Source organism: Raphanus sativus, chromosome 7 (assembly GCF_000801105.2).
Source record: "Raphanus sativus cultivar WK10039 chromosome 7, ASM80110v3, whole genome shotgun sequence".
NCBI lineage: Eukaryota > Viridiplantae > Streptophyta > Magnoliopsida > Brassicales > Brassicaceae > Raphanus > Raphanus sativus.
Window position 1 is genome coordinate 9960377 of NC_079517.1, and position 12460 is coordinate 9972836.

At 38.8% G+C, this 12460-nt stretch overlaps 2 protein-coding genes across 2 annotated transcripts; both read right to left on the reverse strand.

The window, feature by feature from the left end:
- Positions 1 to 1032: 1032 nt before the first annotated feature.
- On the reverse strand, positions 1033 to 4949 carry LOC130498004 (uncharacterized). Its single transcript, XM_056991331.1, has 5 exons — positions 3918 to 4949; positions 2974 to 3549; positions 2241 to 2807; positions 1933 to 2136; positions 1033 to 1833 (listed from the first exon to the last, which is right to left on the reverse strand). Exons 1-5 carry the CDS (start codon positions 4947 to 4949, stop codon positions 1033 to 1035), a joined length of 3180 nt encoding a protein of 1059 aa, XP_056847311.1.
- A 1221-nt stretch (positions 4950 to 6170) lies between these two features.
- On the reverse strand, positions 6171 to 11998 carry LOC108833813 (acyltransferase GLAUCE). Its single transcript, XM_056990306.1, has 2 exons — positions 11427 to 11998; positions 6171 to 7196 (listed from the first exon to the last, which is right to left on the reverse strand). The coding sequence occupies exons 1-2, from the start codon at positions 11892 to 11894 to the stop codon at positions 6303 to 6305; spliced, it is 1362 nt and encodes a 453-aa protein (XP_056846286.1). The 5' UTR covers positions 11895 to 11998; the 3' UTR covers positions 6171 to 6302.
- Positions 11999 to 12460: the final 462 nt, after the last annotated feature.

The following is a 12460-nucleotide window of genomic DNA, read 5'->3' on the forward strand; positions in this document are numbered from 1 at the left end:
ACTAAAAATCCCGCCTATACCACACTTCCCGTATTTGGAGTCCCACGCCGCATCAACTCTGCAAACTAGTACTCCCGGTTGGAAAGTCGGAGGGGGACATGGCGATCGAGTGTTTGAGTGTGATGATAGGGCGTTGCCGGAGATAGGAATGATGGCATCCTTTTGGGCCTGTCCCCATTCCTTTGCATCCTTGATACTCTTCAGTACTATCTCAGGCCCTGTGAAACTCTTATTCTCAAACACAAGCTTGTTTCGTGACTTCCATAAGTTCCATAACACCCATGGCCATAAAGGAACTGTAACCCCTATCGGAGGCAGAGGAGTATAGGTTCCGCCCTGTTTTATCAAATCAGCAATAGATGATATCGAACTCACTGGTCTGTGATGAACCGGTATCAGGCTCCAAACTTCTTCTGCTAGGGGGCACTTGAGTAGTACATGGATGTCATCTTCATGTGTTCCACAAGCCTTACAGTTGAAACTCGGGAATCCCCTTCTCTCCAAGTTTGAGCTCACCGGAATTGCTTTCTTCACTACCCGCCATAGGAAATCTTTTATCTTAGGACTTGTCTTGACATTCCAAATATGCTTTAGCCAGTCAACAGGATCATCAGTAGAGCTCTGTAGTCCCTTAGACGTAGCTCCCACTCCATACCCCGTTTTTGTAGTGAAATTGCCTGTCTTTCCTGGTAACCAAATTAGCGTGTCAGACGATGGTGTAGAGCTAGTTTTTATCTTCAAAATACTCTCCTCATACTGAGGTAAGATGCTCCTGATCTTCTCAACATCCCACTTATTTGAAAGGGGACAGAGAAGATCGCTAACCATAAGCAATCGGTTCTCAAGAGTAGCTGGGCCTATCGGTTGGCTAGGAGACTGGAAAGACAGCCAAGGTGAATCCCATACTCGAATCTGTTCACCATCACCGACTGCCCAATTTAAACCCTTGCGGAGGATCTCCCTTCCAGCGAGAACACTTCTCCATCCATGGGAAGCAGATTTAGGGATCTCACAGTCCATGAAAGATGAGCCCTACGCATATTTGCCCAAAAGGACATGAGCCAGCAGAGAGTTTGGTTCCTTGAGCAGTCTCCAGCCTATCTTTGTGAGGAGGGCTTCATTAAATATCTCAATATCTCGGAAGCCAAGACCTCCCGCATACTTCGGTAACGTCAAAGTATCCCAAGCTACCCAACACATCTTTTTCTTGTCGGGGTTAGCATCCCACCAAAACCGAGTGAGCAGTGACTGTATTTGTTTACACAGAGAGAGCGGCAATTTAAAAGAGGACATCGCGTGGCACGGCATAGCTGAGAGCACTGATTTGAGCATCACTTGTTTACCAGCTCCAGATAAGCACTTTGCCGACCAGCTATGTGCCTTCTGTCGAATTCTGTCAAGAATGGAGGCAAAGATGTCTCGCTTACGACGGCCAAAATGCTCGGGAAGTCCGAGATATTTACCAACACCACCTTCGGAATAGATTTCCAGTGACTGCTTGACACGATCTCGTACTGCAGCCGGTGTTTTAGCAGAGAAAGTGATGGCCAATTTCTGTGGATTTATCCTCTGTCCTGAAACTTGTTCATAGATGGACAAAATCTTCATCAAAGCTGAGACACACGGTGGCTTCGACTTACAGAAAAACATGGTATCATCCGCGAAGAGGAGGTGATTTATAGCGGGGCTACTGCGAGCTACTCGTACACCAGGGAGAGAGCCATCAGATTGTCCACGATTGCACAGAGCGGAGAGCACCTCGGTGCAGAGAATAAAAATGTGAGGTGAGAGGGGATCTCCCTGTCTAAGCCCTCTAGAAGGCTTCACCAGTCCCTGCGGAGACCCATTTATAAGAAAAGAATATGTCACCGACTCTATGCAGCTCATTATCCATCCTATCCAGATTGGATCAAATCCGAGAAGACCCAGTACTTCTCTAACAAAGCTCCACTCAATCCTATCGAAAGCTTTGCTCATGTCCGTTTTTACAGCCATTGAGCATCGCTTTGTCGCCTCTGAGGTTCTCAAATAGTGGAGGGTCTCGTGGGTAATGAGGACGTTGTCGGAGATAGCCCGTCCAGAGACAAACGCTGATTGAGTATCAGATATCAAACACGGCAATAATGGTCTAAGTCTCTGGGACAAAAGCTTTGCAATGATCTTATAGTGTGTATTGCACAAAGCTATGAGGCGAAAGTCCGCTACTGTCCGGGCACCGACAATCTTCGAATGAGCCTAACGTGGGTTTCATTCTGCCTAGGATCCAAGATGCTGGAAGTGAAGAATTCCCGGACGTCCCTGATGACCTCTGCTCCTACTATATGCCAATAAGATTGGTAGAAGGTGGCTGAGAATCCGTCCGGACCCGAGGCTTTATTCCCGTTGATTGACATCACTGCTTCTCTGATTTCCGAATCGCTCGGTATAGATGTCAGCATACTATTCATTTCCGGAGTAACTTTACTGCAGAGAAGTCCTTGGATCTGTTCAAAAGAATCATTCCCATTGGTCTTGAAGATCTGAGAAAAGTAGTCGGATATCACTCTGGTGATGTCCTGTTCCTCGTACACTGCTCCACCTTGTACATCTTCCAGGACCGGAATGGCATTTATAACTCTCCTTGCTCTAGTAGCTGCGTGAAAGAAGCCGGTATTTCTATCTCCTTGCTTGAGCCATTGAATTCGACTTCTCTGCAGCCAGAACTGCTCCTCCTCAATGTATGCCTTTTGGAGAGTGGCGTTGATCTCATCAATACGCGTCTGGTCAGGAGTGTCGCTGGATAAAGCCGCCTCAAGAGCATCCTGATTCTGTTTAATAAGAACATTGCTATGCTCCTGTTTCTCCTTTGACCATTTAATTATTCCCCGTATGCATTCGTTTAGTCTTTGGATCACTGAAGCTAGCGGTGATAGGTGCCAGGAGTCGTCAATAACCTTGGTTACTTCCTCCTGCTCAGTTAGCGCCCGATTGAACCTGAAGAGACCTCGTCTTTTTTTGTCTTTCCGAGTTAAAGTAAGTTAGGAGAGGTCTATGATCCGAGCCCTCAAATCGAAGGTATCGACATCTCCCAAAAGGAAAAGCTTCAGCCCAATCACAGTTGCTCATAACGCGATCTAGCCTTGACCTTATGAAGTGGGTATGCCTGTTGCCTCTCCATGAAAGTTGCTCGCCTGTATGCTTAAGGTCCCACAGACCGTTTTGCGCCACAAAAGACCTGAAAGCTGAGAAGGACCCTTCGGGACGAGTTGGGCCTCCTACTTTTTCCGCATTGTTTAAAATGTCGTTGAAATCACCCGTCAATAGCCACGGGGCATCCCTTCCCTGTCCTATCGAGTGTAGTTTACTCCAGTAAGCGACTCTGTTCTCCGTAGCAGGGGAGCCATAGATAAAAGACACATAAGATGTAACTCCTTTATGAACGATTCTTGTGTCAATCAGGTTGGGGGATGATTCCAGAATGGTTATATCAGTGTCCTCGGTCCACAACAGGGAGAGTCCCCCACTGAGTCCATCGGGAGGGATTGAGAAATAATGAGGAAACTGAAGACTCTGTAATTTAAGCTTTATAACCTCATAATTGTTCTTTGTTTTCCATGAGGAACATTACATTAGGAGCCATCTTTTTATGGATCTCCTTAATTCGCCGGATTGTAAGGATGTTCCCCAATCCTTGACAATTCCAGCTTAATAAGACTAAGGAAGAGGGTTTTGATGGGGCCGAAAATCCACCCCACCTCTAGTACTTCCTGGTATAAACACCGTAGTTTGAGGACCCGCCTTCTTACGTTGCTTACTGGTTCCCACCTTATCACAAGGTAAATTGGGATCTTTGTCTACTGTTAGCTTCCTTCTAGTTGTAGTAGAGCGCCCAGAGCTTGGTTTTCTTTGGATGATGGTTTGGAGGGGCTTCTTGATACCTTTCTTCTAGAGACAACTTTCCTTTTGCCAAGCGATTTGCTTTGAGGGGCCATCGGTATCGAGGTACCAGTTCTCTTACTAGCTCTTGTAGAGCTATCATTTACTCGCTGAACTACAGAGGCAGTAGCAGGTTCCTGTGTTTGGATCTCCATTTCCATATGTTCAGTTTGAGCTTCTGCTTCCACTAATCCCTCATTTAGTTGCAGGCGTCCAGACTCAAAACTGGGAGGCTTTCTCATGGATGGTTCAGAGAGTCTTTCAAGAGCTGAGCGCCTCTCTCTGGATCCCGAGTGAGTGTGAACTCCCCTAGTAGCAGGGATTTCTATGCGTGATTGTAGGTTGCGAGATGGAGTAATCTCGTTTCTGGAATCCGACAATCGAGCATCATCTTCTGCTACTGGAGACTTTAGACGATCGCTCAAGTTTCGTACTGGTGTAAAATCTCTGCGAGAGTTTATTTGTTGCTCTACTTCATTATGGCCAGAAAGATTGATACCATTGTTTTCAGCTCTCCTGGACTGGTTGACTGAGTTGAGATGAGGAGCAGATGAACCCGAACTGAGTCTGTTTTTCTCAACTACTCTGTATTGCACAGAAGGAGCTCCATATCGATGGTGCTCAAAGTGAGGATGAGCTGTACGCGACAGGTTAGAGTGATCTCTTCTGTGATCATCAACTCGAGGATAAGGCCTTCCCACAGGAGCTCTGTCTCTCACTGATTGTGAGGAGCTCATATGGTGGGGTCTAGAAGTTACACGAGCATCATCAGGTCTAGAATTTGCACGGTTATCATCGGGTCTTCTGTAACCACGTCTATCATCATGACGCCTCTTTTCTGCCTCAATGCGTTGAAGAGCAATGCTTTGAGTAATCCCCAGTACTCTATCTTTCGGAGGAGGAGCATGAGGAGGTAGATGGGGGCAGTCTGATTCCTCATGAAATAGCGAGAAACAGGAGAAACAGTGCTTCTCGATTTTAATATACTCCAACTCCACTTCAGTGATGTCGTCATTTGGAGTTTCGATCTCCATCTTCATAACCAAAGGTTGAAGTCCATCCACTTCTACCCATATCTTAGCTTCTTTGACATCTCTTACCACACATTTTCCAAGCTCACTGCCAATGGTGAGGATGGTCCCCTCAGACTAGAACTGTAGAGGGATCCCGTGTATCCTTACATTGAAGGAGATTTTTGATGGGAAGAGGTCAGGCACAGTAGGTTCCCATCTTTGAAGCAAGATCATCCATCGTTTGTAGTGGTATGGGCCTTTCTCTAGAACTTGTAGGAGCTCATTTTCGGTTCTGAAAGTTACTTGAAACTTGTCAAGCCCCAGTACCCTGCCTTCGAATCTTCCTTCTAGGTTCCAGATTTGAACCATGAAATCCATAACAGCCCTAGGCTTTTGGATATGAGTATTAGTCAGTCTACCAATGACTGTCAGTCTGTTTGCCTCAATGAGGTCGTCACAGTCATTCGCCAGTATGCGCACCGGAGGTCGTTTCGCTGGGAGCTCCGGAGGAGCCTGCCATTTCCCTTTCTCTGAGCGGCTGAATCGTCTAGCCATTTCTCAAACCGTTACAAGTTAGGGTAGTAATAAGTAGACAAGAGTTCTCTGCAGCGTGGGGTTAAACAAAGAGCAACCTCCACCGGAAAGTAGAGCTTTATACGTTACGAGGGAGAGAGTTAATGCCGAAGCAATAAGCTGGTAGGAGTGATTAATGCTGTTGCGCGTTAGTAGTAGAAGATATAAAGGAGGTTATGGCAACCCAAATGAGAGAATCCTTCAGCTTGTAGTCTCCATAAACAGATCTGCAGTACAGAGCAGTGGGTGTTTGGAGGTGGCCGAAGAAGAGGAGACGGCACAGGAGGACCTGGCTGACCCGCCGACGGCGTCGGGGGCTGAACCCGGCGAGTTTCCGATCAGAGACGGCCGGTTTGTGTGGTGAGACTGTCTATGGACCGGTGGATATTTCTAAAGGAGATAAACTTTTGAAATCGCAGCAACTTTTTCAGAGAATAAAGGGGGGTGCAAAAGGAAAGAAACGTGGGGTAAAAGGAAGTAACAGCTGAGAAACCAATGGTTAATACTTCACTTCGAAAAAAGTGCCTGAGAGCAAATTGCAAGAGAGAGAAAACTTTGTTTTTTGTTTGCTTTTGTTTTACTTTTTAAATTTGTCTTTTAACCAAATAATACTTATTTTTCTTCTTTTTTTATAAGAAAGTACCGAAGTAATAAAGTAAAATTAGGCAATACCAATGCAAAATGAAGAAACACAAATTCAACTTCAAACCAAACCAAATCAAACTGACTTTTTCTCTCTTTTTTTTCTTTGATAAAAAGGTAAAATTAAGCAATATACCAAAGCAAAATGATGCCAATAAATCAGGAAAGGGTGTCTTCAAACCAATTCTGAAACTTGGTCATCTCCTTAGAAGGCAAAGCAGCCAAGACATAAACACCTTTACCATCTCCCTCAATGTCTGGAAACAGCAAAACTATGTCTTTCCTATGATACACAACGGGGCAGCAATACTTAGGCTTCCCCCAAGGATACTCAACCTCCGCAAACCCTAGTTTCCACCACGACGAAACCAAAACTTCCCCATGTGGAAACCCTTTGTACATCTCTCCCCAATCTATAGCTGATCTCGCGTATTCATCCGTTATCCGATTTGACCCTTCTCCTACCATTTCCACTATCCTCCCAAACGGCTCTTCCAGCAATACCTTTCGTTTAGCCTTTGCATACGCGGTTAAAACAGCGTTTCCGGTGTAGGAAGAGGGAAGCTGAGGATTCAGCCTCCCCCTGATGTCCACCGCATAAAGAATCGTTGATTCTTTTTCAAGATCCTCTTCCTCTTCTTCTTCTACTAAAGAGAGGGCTTTGCACCTCCAAATCAAAGCGGTTACGACGTTGAAACCGGTCGCACGAACACGACCACTACTAATACCCTCCGAGGCCTTCTCCTTCAGCCTCAAGATTTGTTGAGATGATAGCTTGAAGATGTTGAAGTCTAGGTGCTCTGAAGTGGCCTCGAAGACGGTTGTTGTCTCGGAGTCTTGAATCTGGACAAGCTCGTGGTGTGGGAATGTGACACGTGGTGGAGTACGAGCTTTCAGAAGAGTACGGTCGTTGCATGGAGGTGTTGATAAGGGATTCTCGCTTAGAAGGAGGGAGGCTAAGTTGTCGAGAAATGTTTTGAAACTAAGTCCGTCGAACGTTGTATGGTTTGTTGAGATTCCCATTGCAAATCCACCGCACTTGAAGGATGTCACCTGCCCATATGTTTAATTTTTAAGTACGTACGTATGCATATTGATCTCCGTGACTTGGACCAAACTTTAGAATATTCACTTGTCATTAACACTTTCTCTATTTGGTTTCGTTAACCAAAGACACAGTTGTATACTTAGGAAAATCTCCGGTAAATTAAATAGTGGCACACCGCACATGGATGGCAAAGCTGGCACTAATGATCATTTGAACACATGATTTATGGCAAACAAGAGTGCAGAATATCTACATAGTATCATGACTAATTTCTAATAGCTCATACGTTCATTAGCTATCGAGTAACTAAGGTATACACTACTTTTCTTCAGGAAACGATTACAATTCAAACAGAATGATGTCACATTAATTTAGACTGATTTGTGTTCGGTGGATTTCAATAAACTAGCAACCAAGAAAACCAGCGTTTTAATGTTGCAATCATTTACAAGTGTTATTTTTAAAGTTTTATTAATGCCACCAAGTAGCAACTAAATAAATTGACATTACGAACAACTTCAATAAATATGTACATTGATAACGTTATAGTGATTGTTAACTAGATTCCCATCCGTCGATTTTAAAGTGCAAAACTATTTTTTATAAAGAAGTATATTTAATGAAAAATTATATTTTTAAACTGATTTGATTATTTTTTTGTCATCTACTTAAACAGACTCATTATGACACATAATGATTTTTATTACTTTTGATAAAATATTTATTTTGTTTAAGCTAAAATTGTTAGATTCTTTAAAATACAATATGCTAAACTACAATATGCTCAGTTTGTATTTTTATTATTTAAGAATATTGAGTTAATGTTTAGAAATATTTTAAATAATAATAGTGGATTAAACTAGTTGTTTAAACAACAATTTTTTAAAAAAAATTATAAGATTTTGTTCTAGTATAAGTAATGAATATCCAAACTTAAAATCCATTCTTAACATTTAGACCCAAAAAGACTTAAAATCCATTTAATGGTAATATGTGCGATGATGTATTCTATTAGTGCTGTCTAATATGTAAGTGATAATTAAATCAACAGTGATGAATTTTTTAAAAATAATTAAAAGTGGAATAAATCGTAATCCTATGTATATGAACATATGATGATTCTACTTTAATAAAATAGACTAGATTTTGATCCGCCCTTAAAAGGGCGGGTATTTTTTTGTTTTAAATTTATTTTTTGATATTTTTCTTTCTTTCTGTTTATATTTGTATTTTTAATCATACTTATGTATAAATTTTAATAAAAATATATTTTATTAAATAATAGCAATTTAAAAATTGAACTGGTACGTACGATTAAGGTTGGGTTACGGGTGAAACTTGTCCCGCTGATCCACCAACCCGCTGGTTTTCAATTTTGTTTTGGTTAAAAAACATGACCGCACAACCCGCAAACAAATAATTTTATACCCGCACCCGTTCCGTTTAATTTTGTGGTTATCTGTGGGTTATATATATATATATATATATATATATATATATATTTAAAAAAAAATTTATTTAATTTAATTATTATAAAAATATATTTATAATAAAAAATTTACACATGATTTAAAATTTCAATTATTATTTTTAAATTCCTGTATTTTTAAAGAAATATTTACTTTTTAAATATCTTGCGGGTCGCCGAGTAGCCGCGATCCAAAATCAACCAACTCACATTCACCCGCATAAAATACTCATAACCCGCACTCCCAAATCGATTTTCAAATAATTAGATCAAACTTATGATCCGTCCTTAAAAAGACGGATATATTTTTTGTTTTATATTTTTAAGAAATATAACTTTTATAAAATCTAGGCTATAATCAACAACAAACAACAAATTGTCGTCCAACGAACAAATTGCCACATGTCAGTTTGGACTTTTTTGAAAAATGTTGTGTAACTATTTTTTGACCGGTTAGTTGTGTAACTGTTTTATTTCTGGAAAAAACTATTGTCCACCAAATTGTAAAGAAAAAATAATATTCTAATAGCTAAAACAATTTTAAGAATAGAAGCATTTATAAAACTGACAGCCAATATGCAAAACGTTTTGCCACTATGCAAGGTTGATTTTACAAAACCGATAACAAAATTTAACACAAAACAAATTCCTAATAATATATTTGGGCTACGTAAAAATCTTGATACAAAGCCCACTTTAGTAACTGATTTACCCCGAAACATAAAACTTACGTAATGGTTAGGCGAATAATAAGGGATTGCGGTTAGACTTCCTATATAATTAGAAACATTTATGAAATACTCAGTTTCTTTTTAAAGGCATAGAAAGTAAGAATCATATTTCATTTAAAATTGGTCACAACTGATATCAGTTGGTCATGTTTCAACTTTAATAGTATTGATAGATATTCGAATAACCTATTTAAAATCTTTTAAACTAAAACCCATAGAATATATTTTTATAAATAGTAACTTCCATAATAATATCAAAGGGCGAGTTTATTTTCTGTTTTACGATTTTTTTAGAAATTTAATTTTTATATTTATATTTATTTAATCATATTTATAGTTTTCTTTGTAATTGTATTTTTCCTTTTAATCCTATTTAGCAAAAAAAAGTAAAATGGGTTTTGGAAATTTTAATTTTTGAAGATCACCTTTTTTGTTTATCTAATTTTTAATTTTATATATAATTAGCGTTTACATGAACTATTTTAATTGGTCTATTAGATGGATTAAGATTTTAGGCGAGAGTTTTGACCCGCAAAAAGCATAATATTATTTTAATTTAATATTTATAGATTTTCCATTTTCAAATAATTGTGTACATATAATATTGCAGTTCTAATAATAATCTGTGAAATTTTTATCCCTCTGTAAAGTATACATAATACGGAATCTCTGAAGTGTCCACAATGTCTGATATAGTTTGTTTTTAACAATGTTGATATTGATATCAAACTTGAATAAATGGTAGAAGTTAACCTATTATAATATTTTGCTCTGACATATCTAATATTTGTTCCTTTAATGTAGGGTTAGTGGGTTAGTTTACAAAAAAATAATATAGGGTTACGTTAGTGATTACAGTTATATTGTTTGCTTACAATTAATTTGTATGTCTATTATGTATTTGTGGCAGTTATAAAATTTAAAAAGATGGACACAATATTTATCAATTGGACATGTTGAAGAATTAATAGAATAGAAGATGCATAAAACACTCGTCGGTTACATAACTGTTTTATTTTTGGGTTCTAAAAACAAACATAACTGTCTTTTTGTCCTGACTAGTTTGTGTATAAATTAGAAATAAAGTAACAAGCTATATAATATTTGTGTCAGTATGGTTGTACTTGTACACTGGAAGAGTTTCAAACTTTTTTGGCATAGTATCTGTCTGCAGGCAAAACTGGAACATGTCCGAGTAAATATATGTGTCACATGTTACTTTGTGTTTACATGTTACTTGATATAAGACTTATGTTTACATTGTTAAGGACTGAGTAGGGTGGTTGGTTTACTTAAACTAAAGATCTCTTACAGGCTTATCCGTTTATATCTTGAGATCACCTACAGGATTGAGTAGGACGGTTAGTTTACAGTGGCTACCCAATGCATTTGACTAGTTTCTTGAGTATTGTTTACCCCTAAATATTTTTCTTTTCGTTTGTGGGTTATTACAAATTTACAATGATTAGAGGAATTGCTTGATTACCTAACTTATTTATTTCATTATAGATATTAATTAGATTAATAAACTTAAAAGTGTCTAGTTTTTTGTAGCAAGAAGTTTTTTTGTCATTTTATTACCAGAAGATTAGTGAAGCAAATGTTAAATTAATTTCTGAAACGGGGGAATAGTCAAAAATATTGATGTTTTATTTATCTACGTTGGAAAATCAAATTCTAAACCTATATCAAACATAATCCTCAAGTAATTACCATAATCTATTGTGCTTATACAGCCACAAAAAATAAAATAATGTATTGCTTAATTATATATTAAATGAATTGACAACTAAAAAACGTGAATATGAATCTGCTTGGTTTGTTCTTCTAGAAAACAAATCTTTTGTTTACTTGGATCTTTTTTTTTGTTTTTCTTAAGATCCTGAGAAATTTTATTCATCTGTTTTATTTACGATGTACACTCGAATCTGGTGAAAATATATTTTTGCGATATTACACCACAAAGAAAAACGAAGTAATTAACGTGGAAAAGTATATGTTTAGGATTAATCAATAGGGAGCAATTTGTTGGTTACCTGAAAAGCAAACAATGGTTGATCATCTTTAGGCAAAGTTTGAAGGTGACTTGTAACCAATTTAGCAAAAGCTGGATTTGGATAAACCAAATCTCCAAGTTCCTCCAAAGTGTACTCACTCGCTGCCGTTACAAACCCAGCTCCGGCACCGTTACAGTCCACATCCAGCCGACCAGAGCTAGGGTTCAGCCGAAGTCTCCCGGCCAGAAACTCGTAAACGTCCATTGCTCTCACCAACGCCTGTCTCAGCATCTCCGACACGATCTCAGGAGGAAAATCTTTGTTTGGTCGAAAGAAATGAACCGTTTGGACATCAAAGTTGAGAATTTGGTCGACATTGGACAAGAACATAGATTTTCTCTCACGAGCTAAGGTTTCTTCAGATGGGAAAATGAGTGATGCTTCTTTGATCGTCACTTTGAGATTTTGAAGAAGCAATGATGAAGATTCTTGGTACGAAGTACCCATCTTTCTCTCTCTCTCTAGCTAGTTTAGTTGTGTATTGAGTGGAGTCTGTGATTTGGGTTTGAAACTTAATCTTTATTATATAGACTAACACATGGTGAGAGATGTCTAGTTGCATCTAAATTATAGTATGAGATTATCCATCGTTAGTAATATGGATCCGACAATAAATGTAGCATAAGTTTTTATACGGATCGGAGTTGCACGAGAAATCATATGGGCGTCGCGTTAGTCCACTCCAGTCACATGGAAGCGTTTTATTGTTATTTAAAAAGCAAAAATTGTCACTATTGTTGCTTTTTGAGTTGTGATTATAGATTTGAGAGTAGTGATTAGCTTGATTTGGTGGGTGTGAGGTAGGCTTAGTGATTTATTAAAGATTTGATAGGAGGAGGTTGAGATGTCGGCCTTAACTACATAAAAGGCATGTGATCAGCCATTTTCGAGTCAATTTCTATGTGCCAATTTTTTTACTTTTTCATTTGGAGTTTTATGGAATAATAAGATTTTTGTCAACATTTAATTTGCAGCATCTAATAATGATTATTTGTTACAATCGTCAGCAAAAG